The 10,288-nt window shown below is 34.5% G+C and overlaps 1 protein-coding gene across 1 annotated transcript in view; it reads right to left on the bottom strand.

Moving 5' to 3' along the window:
* Nucleotides 1-911: 911 nt before the first annotated feature.
* The window catches only part of CCDC39 (coiled-coil domain 39 molecular ruler complex subunit), a 45,457-nt gene continuing 36,080 nt past the window's right edge, over nucleotides 912-10,288 (bottom strand). Inside the window, exons 14-20 of the mRNA XM_077770563.1 lie at nucleotides 9,417-9,540; nucleotides 4,223-4,382; nucleotides 3,695-3,801; nucleotides 3,053-3,193; nucleotides 2,723-2,902; nucleotides 2,497-2,582; nucleotides 912-1,353 (exon numbers count right to left, since the gene is read on the bottom strand). Coding sequence (XP_077626689.1) covers nucleotides 1,194-1,353; nucleotides 2,497-2,582; nucleotides 2,723-2,902; nucleotides 3,053-3,193; nucleotides 3,695-3,801; nucleotides 4,223-4,382; nucleotides 9,417-9,540 — 958 coding nt within the window. The 3' untranslated portion in view covers nucleotides 912-1,193. The remainder of the gene's footprint in view (nucleotides 1,354-2,496; nucleotides 2,583-2,722; nucleotides 2,903-3,052; nucleotides 3,194-3,694; nucleotides 3,802-4,222; nucleotides 4,383-9,416; nucleotides 9,541-10,288) is intronic.

Below are 10,288 nucleotides of genomic sequence, written 5' to 3'. Positions count from 1 at the left end.
TCCTATTTCTAAAAATAATAATATTCAAATAATGATCAGGAAAAACAGGTTTATTGCCACTACTACCTTTCAAAAGGAACTGCAAATGACACTTTTAAGCAATGACAACTGTCATAAATACTTCCAAGGTTTGAAGGAGAAACACTGTCCATTAAAATACATAGATTCTAATACATTTATATAAAAGCCAGTTTTATGACAATCATAATCCACATTCTGTTCTAAGAGTACAGAAGTGTTGGGCACATGTTATATAGTAAAGTACAAATTGAATAACTAATTCTAAATCTGGTGGGACACCTCCACTAAATTTGTGGAATTCTTATTGCAAATCAAATCACCCCTAGCTCTCTTTGTTTACTAAATCAAGAAAGTCTTAGGGGAAAAAAGTCTTAAAATACATTCTTATTCTTTATGCTTGGTTGTATCTTGAGAGTAAAATGTTTAATGTGTTTGACTTCTTTCAAGATCAGAGTTGAGTAATTTCTAGGAAATTAGACTGCATTTTTATTGACACAGTGCTTTTTTCCTATTCATTGTTTTCTTTGGGGGGGTGCGGACGGTGGGGAATGCTATATTTTTTTTGGTTAAGTTTTAGAATCATATCAAAAGAAAACACTAACAGACTTCTCCCCCAGAAGTCCAAAAACCTGTTTCTTTGAATAAAGAAAATTTAATTTCAGGATTTTTTAGGGTAAGTGAGAATTTTAGTGTTATAAACTATTCATAGACAGTGAATCTTCATAAATGGCCAGAAAGATTGTGTTATATTAGAATTGAGTGTAGTTTCGTGGCTAGCGTGAAATAATGAAGTAAACTATTTAATAATGTAACAAATATCAAAAGAACAGTGAAAAACATAATTTTCTCTATATGCTTATAGAACATGTGGCCTTGTTAAGAATCTGCTATTGCTGCTTTCCTTTGAAGAAAACAGTATGGCAAAAGCTAAGAAAATTAAATGTTTCTTTGACTTATTTGGACCTAAATTGCTTGACTTTTTTTTTTTTTTTAACCATCAGCTGTCACATCTTTCACTGGATAAAACTTTTGTCTAGTCATTACGTATTTCTAAACACGATTTCAGTAGGCCTCGATCATAACATTACACAGCACCCAAAAGCATAGGGGAGAGTCATTATTTTAAAAGATTTTTTTGTGTTTACAGCTTCTATAAAAGAGATTAAAAATGTTTATTTGCGGCCCTTTTTGTTTTTATCATTACTGGAGATATTGGTAGCACTTGTTGGCCTATTACTTCCGTTGCTAGTTCCTGGAGAAGAGTCTGGGAAGTTCAGCTCTAATACTTTAACCGAAGTCTGAGAAGCAGAAGTACTTGTACTTCTGGATGATCTAGAGAGGGAACAAAAAGCAAAATTTTAATTTAGTAGAGACCCTCTCACTAATAGCAAATGATACCATAATCCCCCCAAGAAAATAAAGAGATCAGAAAGTATATATATTCTTAATAGTACTACTAAATTTTAAAAGCATAACCCTTAAAAGAATTAAAGAAAAAAGGTAAGAATATAGAGTTTCAACTAGTTCAACAAATCTGAGAAAAATATTTTCAACTATAATCATTTTAGAAGTGGAACCATTAAGCATTAAAAGTTTTGCAACAATCATTAAGTGTGAAAGATAAAAGAAGAGAGCTATGGGAATTTGGGTGCTGGCAAGAATAACTATAATAATAGGTTATGTAATTTAAGATAAGAAAATGAGAGCCCTATTGACAGGATAAAGGCGGGGGGGTCATTTGAAAAGCATAACTAGCTATAGAATTCTGAAATGCTAAGTTTTAAAAATATGAAAGTACAGCAATGTTCAGGTGACTGCTTCCCATGTTTAGAAACAGTTTTGTTTTACTTAAACATAATGTTTTCTGATGTTCCCTTTTTCTGAAAACTCTATGGGGACTAATGAAAAGCAAATAGCTACTGAGTGTAGGAGATTAGAAATTTTAAAATTAGGATTATCATTAATTTCATTTTGTCAGCAAAGTACAAGAGTGTTGGTGAAACATCTATCTACTTGATAGAATTCTGGATAAAACTAAACTGCCGAAGTAAAGAATCATTTTCTTGTTGGAAAATAAAGCAGCAAAAACAAAGTATAATTCTGACTACTTAAAAATGTATAATGTGGTTTTAATTATAAAAATCATACTCCATATGTTTGTACATATAAGTTGCCTTTTTGTGGTTTAAAAAATTCTCCCACTCAGGGTTGACAATGCAAGATGTAACCTGCAGAATTTCATTCTGTTATCATACCGAAGTAGCTGGTAGTCCCAAAGCACTCCATTGCTCTAATAGGAACTGACATCAGACAGAAATCAGAAGGAAAGAGTCTTACTCTGCTGGCTTTTTCTGCATATGTGACACTGACCTACAAAGGTGGGTAAGGGTAAGGACAGCAAGGGCAGTTCCAATGGCTCTGTCTCTGCACAGGATAGAGGGTTATTAATGAGATGGTTTCTAACCATCCACTTACCTTGCTGATAACAGTGAAGTCTGTGAAGTAGATCTAGAACTCTGGCGACTGCCTTTCCTACCAGCTGTAGGTAGTTCTAAACCATTCTGGAAGAATATTCAACAGCAATCATTAGTACCATTGCATTTTCAGAAGAATATTTTTAGACTTCACTTTACGATAAGTGCCAGAAACTGTATTTCATGAAGTATTCAAAAAATATTTTTAACTAGAAGGTGGTTATTACCTGCTGAAAATATGTTTGAAGGATAATACGGATGTCAGCATTTTCTTCTGTGACATTGACTAGCATTTCATCAATGGTCTTGTGGAACTGTTTCACTTCACGAAGTTTGATGTCTTGTTCTTCTAGTGTTTCATCTTTTGTGTCTTTCAAAAGTCGGATTTCCTTGGTGAGTTTTGCACACTGTTGGTCAATAGTAGTCAATTATTATTTAAACCTGTTTTCCAGAACTTAATATATTTTGATGGATGGATGAAGGAGGATCTGGAGTTACCATTTGGAACTCCAAAAAATACAAATATGACAGGTCAGTTTTTAAAAAGACAGCAATACCTGTTTAGTTACTCTCTCTAATTTTGGCTTCTGCTCTTCGGTTTCTCGATTTAGCTGTGATGAAAAAGCCTGCTTCTCTGATAATTTTTCTTGGACGTTATTTGTTAAATGTTCTATAACTTCTAAAGTATTTTCCATGCTCTGCAGAAAATAAAGTGTTAACGTACTTACTGGTTAGAATCAATAACTTACAACTTGCCAATTTTCAAGTATTCATTTAATTTAAAATTCATTTGTTTTATATAAAGCTTGCTTTACCAAGCACATTGTTTTCTCTTTCAGTAATGTGGTTTACTAACTGTGTTCTACCAGATTATTTTTATCTTTCAAATTGTATTTAAGTAGCAATCTTTAAGGTGATCTTTAAGGAATTAAACGAAATAAAAATTTATTAAAGTTAAGAGATAACCAGCTATAAATTCATCAGCTAATTAATAAATCATTATCAGCAGTCCATCCTGTGCTTAGTATTGTGATTTTAATTAATTTATTTAATTCTTTGGTCACTTTTTTCTCATTTAAATGAGACTTTTACTATCTAAAATAATTGTCTTCTTTGTACAAGATAACGAGACAGTAGCTCTAATAATAATGACAGTTAACTTTTACAAAGGACTTATTACCAAAGCCTGTAGAATTTACCTGGATATCTTCCTGTAGTTCCCTGATTTGTCTTTGTTTGTATCTGTATTTTTCATCAATAGCTCTTTTTTGTTCTTCTAGTTGGATTTTTAGTTCATACTCATCACCTAGAATTAGAGAAATCTTAGTTTAAATTCTTAACATAATTGTGTAGAAAGCAAGCTTCAAGTATTCTATATATTAAACTTCTAACATTTTTTGTAATAGGTTAAATTCTTTGTCTACTTAGTGAAAAACAATTTGGTCATGTAGTAGCCATTCTTGTTTTGTCAACATAGAGCAGCCAATGTGCTGCAATTTTCTTCACATTTGAAATTCCCTAGAGAAGTGATATTGAGTATCACTAGAACTATAATGGAAATAACACCTTAGCCCTTATTTTAAAGGGGGAAGGTGATTAGTTTTTATGACTCCATCAAAGATGGTACATTTTTGTTTTCCTTGCCTCACAGTGTTCTTCTTTTTAAAATAAATAGCTAAAACTTTAACTGCATATATTCATAAAAAATTTTAGTAACTCCCACATACTAGATGGAGTCACTTTTTTAAAAGACTGTTTGTAATTGTTGTTGCAACTTCTCAGCACTTGCAAGGTGTTTCCTAGAGCATAGATTTCTTTTTCAGCTTTGTTGATCTTAGCATCCAAACTGTCACCTTCCCTTTGAAGTTCTTCTTTTTCTTGAGCAGCCTATGAAATACAAAATAGAACTGACTAAATAAAATTATTTATTATGGGGGAGAATGTCTGTTTTCAGGGCAAGAAATAGTTTACTCACAATACCAATTTACCTTGGGGCCTACAAGCAGCATCAAGCATTTATTTCTTGTACTTGATATAGAGTAGAAGACTAAATCCCCAAGACCTTCAAAATATAGCACATAGGATACAAACTGTGATGGAAGTGTAGCAACTAACCAAAGTTTACATTAAAGACTTTAAACAAAAATTACCAGAAAGTTAACCAGGTATAAACTTTAGTGAGAAGAGATAGGGTTAACTTGGAGTTGGCTTCAGACTAGATATTCAGTTAGGAGTATGTATGTTTCTAGCCCGAAAGAGGTTTAGGAATACTTTCTCATTTTAAGTCTTAGGGATAAAAGTGGTAAGCAAGGTACACTTAGGAAAGTAAATGCTTATTATTTCCAACCCAGGATTTCAACATCTTTTAACAGTTAAGTAACACTAAAATCTGAGCACTCACTCCAACAGCACATACTAAACTCAGAAATAGAAAAAGTTAGCGTGACACTTGCATAAGAATAACGTGCAAATTTGTGAAGCACTCCATATTTTTAAAAGAAATACTGCATGATTCTACTTACATGAAGTGCCTACTGTAGTCAGATTCACAGACAGAAGGTAGCATGATGGTTGCCAGGGGTTGAGGGGAGGGGAAAATGGTGACTCTGTTTAATGGGTAGAGAGTTTTAGTTTGGGAAGATGAAAAAATTCTGGAGATGGATGTTGGTGGTGTTTGCACAACAGTGGGAATGTACCTAATACCACTGAACTGCACATTTAAAAATTGTTACAACGGCCAATTATATGTATATTTTACCACATTTTAAAAATTAGAGAAAGATAATTGCTAAATGTGGCTGGGAGGAAATGCAGTCTATAAATTGCTGAAAAACAAAAATTCCTCAGTAGTGGACATACTGAGTAACTTTTTCCAGCTTAACTCTGTCACTGGGCTAGGGTGTCTAGAGTTGAATCCAAAAAGTTTCAAGAATCTCTCTCATTAAAGGTTGACAGGGATAGTTCGTGCGTGCGTGTGCCAAAAGACATCTTTAATCAAAATCAACTAATAATTTGTTAATTTGTTCAATCCCTAGGTATGTGTATTTAAACCAGAAAGTGGTCATTTAAAAAATGATTGATAATTCTTTAACTCTTAACATTTTCACTTGTATTTATTATGCTTCAAAATATGTTACACATATTTTTGTAGTAAATAGTACATATTAAAAAATATAGCTTAGCAAAAAAAAAGTCTTAGATAAATTGTAATCCCTGTACATTGAATATAGAATTGGCAAGATTTTTATTTGAAAAATACTGTAGTGGGATAAAGCTAGAATGAATCAAAACAGCTAGGTTTTAGCTGTAGGATTTCTCACAAGTGAGTTAAATTAACATTTAATAATTATTTAATCTTAAATAATTCACTTTTCTTCTCCAAGTTCAGTTTCTTTATTTGTCAAAGGGGCAGAATTTGTACATTTATATATATTTCCTGTTCTAATTCCATATACACCTTAAACTTCTAAAAACTCCATGATCCTATTTGGTTCTAAATCAGAGATTAGAGGCAACAGCCAATGTGACCAGGCCCAGGAGCGGTATTGCCGCTGGTAGGAAGGCCAGCAGTGGTTCGCTGTGACTCCATCTCTAACAGACCCGCCAGCTGGCTGCCAGCCAGCCAGCCATCCTGCTGACCAGACTGCAGGACAGGGCTCGGGCAAAGATGCAGTCTATGCCACCACCGCTCTTACAAGGTATCGTCTCCTTTAGGAAAGATGATCACTTTATCTCTCCTCCTATTCTGAATGTCAACCTTGCTATATAAAGGATTTTTGCTACCAAAATCAAACAAGAAGAAATAGAAAATTTGAATTGGCCCATAACCAGCAAAGAAATTCAATCAGTTATCCACAATCTCCCAACAAATAAGAGTCCTTGGTCAGATGACTTCCCAGCGGAATTATACCAGATATTTAAAGAAGACCAGTTCTCCTCAAACATTTCCCAAAAATAGAAATGGAAAAACAGCTTCCAAACTCATTTTATGAAGCCAGCACTACCTTGATTCCAAAACCAAAGACCCCACTGAAAACGAGAATTACAGGCTAATATGCCTGATGAAACTGGATGCAAAACTTATCAAGAGATACCAGCAAATTGAGTTCAACACTGTATCAAAAGAATTCTCTGCCATCATCAAGTCGGATTTATTCCTGGGCTGCAAGGCTGGTTCAATGTTCACCAATTAAGTGAAACACCACATTAATAAAAGAAAGGATAAGATCCATATGATCCTTTCAGTGGGTTCAGACAGAAGATTTGACAATATACACCATCACTTCTTGATAAAAAACCCTCAAGAAAGGAGGGATACAAGGTACCCAAACATCATAAAAGCCGTATATAAAAGGCCCACAGCTAGTATCCTCCCCAGTGGAGAAAAACTGAGAGCTTTCTTCCTAAGATCAAGAATGTCCACTCTTCACCACTAGTGCTCAGCATAGTACTGGAAGTCCAGGCCTCAGCACTTAAACAACAAAAAGAAGTAAAAAGCATCCAAATTAGCAAGGAAGGAAACTTTCACTCTTGCAGGTGACACAATACATGAAAAACTCATAACACTCCACCCCAAAACTGCTAGAATTGATACATGAATTCAGCAACTTCACAGGGTATACAATCAATGTACAGAAATCACTTTCATTTTCATATGCCAATAATGAGGCAGCAGAAAGCGATATCAAAGCATCAATCCCGTTTACAAGTGCCCCAAAAACCGTAAGATACATAGGTATAAAACTAACCAAAGAGGTAAAAGATACATACCGTGGAAACTACAGATTTCTGAAAGAAATTGAAGACACACAGAAATGGAAAAACATTACATACTTGTGGATTGGAAGAACAAATACGATTAAAATATCGAAACCACCCAGCACAATAAACACTTTCAATGCAGTCCCTATCAAAATAGCATGAGCATTCTTCACAGAGCTAGAATAAGCAATCCCAAAATGTTAAAAAAAATTAAAAATAAAATCAGAGTATATACCTTTTACCATAAATTAAAAATTTGATATTAGAATGAATTTTTTTATTCTTTCAGCATTTTAAAGCATGTTCTAGTAATTTCATTTTCTAATAGTTTCATTAAATTGTGGTCAGATTTGAGCTGTTTCCTTGACTGTGTAAGACACATGGAGTTTAGTTACAAAGAAATAAAGTTTCATTTTAATATATCTGGCACAAGTGAAGTGTTAAAACATTTAAATATGCTATGCAATGAAACATGGAATAACGTGGCAAGCTGTGGACCATGGAGTGGATGGAAAGTGAAGAATGGCATTAGGAAATTGGAACGGTAACTGATCATCTCAATTCATCTTATATACCCTTTATAGTGACATTTATCTAGCAACTTCACTGTGAGCAGAAAACATAATACTCTTCCTCAAAAAATGTGCCTGTTTTCCTGAAAAGTGGATGCATTATCACCACCACCACCATCACAGCAATAAAAATAATGACAGCTAATTTACTGAGGACTCCTTTTACTCCAGACACTGTTTAAGGACTTTACACATATTTCTTCATTTACTTCTCACGATAAAATTAATAATATCCTTATTTTGCAAGTGAGGGAACTAAGCCCCTCAAATGATTAAATAACTTATTCAAGATCATTTACTTAATGAAAGAACCAAAATATGGACAGAGGCACTCTTAACACCAGTGCGTTTAGGTGACTCATCACAGCCCTTGTTACAAGCAAACAACTGGAATTGCAACATCTACCTGCTTCTCAACACTGAACAGAGTAGAGCCTAGCCTTCACCCCTCAGGAATTTTCAGAACGGGAGAAGAGGAAAGTCTCATTAGTATAGGGCAAAAGCCTCAAGTAATACAGACTGATGAGTAGTTACAAGAATGGTTTGATAGCTGGGACTCCTTTCTCATAAAGGTGGGATTTGCTGAGGTAGAGTGGCAGGCATTATCCTACTCCGTGCATGTGTTAAGGGCACACTCAAAGAAGGGCTATAGAAGGAAACTTGGAAGATTAAGTACAAGTCAAAGGAAAGGGAACATCCATCCACAAGGGCCATCCTCTATAAAGGTGTGAATTGGGAGATGTCCCCATTCCTATCAGTGTATGATAGAGGAAAAATGAATTAAAGTTAAATTTTCCACTCTCTTTTAGTGTCTTGAGTAACTTCCCAGGCCTCTGTGTAAAGTAAATCACACCTGTTCAGGGTATTTTCTACATGGGGAAGATGTATATAGCACTACTCAGAAAGGAAATGCATCCAATTCCTGATCACTTCTCCATATCTCCTTATGGGTTACTAGGTAAAGATAACCATGAAATGGCAGACAACTCTCAAACATCAGAACAGAGCAGATTCACCTGACCTGTCTGTCTCGCATCTAACATGAAGGCAAAGGAGCCCTCTTCCTCTCTGATATCCGCCTTACCAGAGCTGCAGTGGTAAACTAGAGAATAAGATTTCATAGGTAGTGTAGCTACAGGTGATGATATAGTCTAGGATATAGCCATATGAGCAGATAGCTTTGGGTAAGCAAAGCTTGGAGCCTGAGCTGTTGAACAGGTTGTTACATGAGTATTTATTAAAGACATGCAGGTCTCAGGATAAAGCCGATTATAAATCTTGAGTAAATGAGAGAAAATGACATGACACAAATGATAGCAAAAAAAAAAAAGGATCCAAGTCATCCAGACCTCTCTTTGACCTCATGAACTCGAGGTCAAATTTTTATATTATTTATAAAAATAATACCTTCAGTATCTCTACCTAACAGCTACTGTTTTACAGCTCTAATCGAGTATAAGTAGCTATGAGAGTGACAGAAATTTGAAATTACATGGCAAAAAAGAGAAAATGACATTTTGGTTTTTAACAAAGTGAAGCAAAAAATATATACTTCACTTTATCACAACTATGAATTCATTAAGATTACCTTTATTACATAATAGGCCTGTGTTCTCTCCTCTTCTCCTTCAGGAGGCAGCATAACAACAGTAAGGATTTCATACCTGTTCTTCAGCTTATCAATTTTACTTAACCTCTCATGAAACTCAGCGCTAATGTGGAAAGAAAAAAATTAAACACTGAAAAACAAATAACATGCTTTTTTTAAAAGGACTACAGTGTTCTTATATATGACATTTGTATTACTACTACTGAATTCCAACAGGTTAAACATGTTCTCCCTTTTCAGTTTATAATTAGTGGGAGGGGTCTCAGGCTTTACCCTATTTGAAAGCTAAGATGTTAGTTAGCCTGCCATAGTTTCACGGATGTTGGCAGAAGACAAGATTCCTAGGTCAGAGAAAAAGGATTTTATCATTTATGGCATACCAAGCAGCATGAAATTCCTGCTTTCAGTGCTCTTGAAATCCCATGCAGGTGAGAAGGGGCTCAAATGGATGCTACACATACCACAGGTTTACATCATAGCTGAGAAACCTCAAGCTAGGTAAGCCAAATAATTTAATGGAAACTAAGCAAATATATCCAATCTTTACTCCAGAGGGAGGATACTGCCTCTAGCTTCTGAAGCTATTTGCTATCCAAATATTTTTTAAAGATAGTTTAATGTAAATCAAAACCATAGTATCACATCACAGCCTCAGGATAGCATGCTACATGATTCCATTTATATGAAAAGTCTAAAGCAATCAAATTCATAGACAGAAAAAATGGTGGTTACCCAGGGCTTATGGGAGGAGGAAATGGAAGCTTAGCATGTAGAGCATATAGAGTTCCAGTTTCAGAAAATGAAAGAGTTCTGAAGATCTATTATAACAATGTGAATATTAAGTATATATT

This window comes from Crocuta crocuta, unplaced genomic scaffold (assembly GCF_008692635.1).
Source record: "Crocuta crocuta isolate KB4526 unplaced genomic scaffold, BGI_CrCroc_1.0 scaffold256, whole genome shotgun sequence".
Lineage (NCBI taxonomy): Eukaryota > Metazoa > Chordata > Mammalia > Carnivora > Hyaenidae > Crocuta > Crocuta crocuta.
Note: the sequence above shows the minus strand (reverse complement) of the source record. Positions and strands in the feature narration are given on the sequence as shown.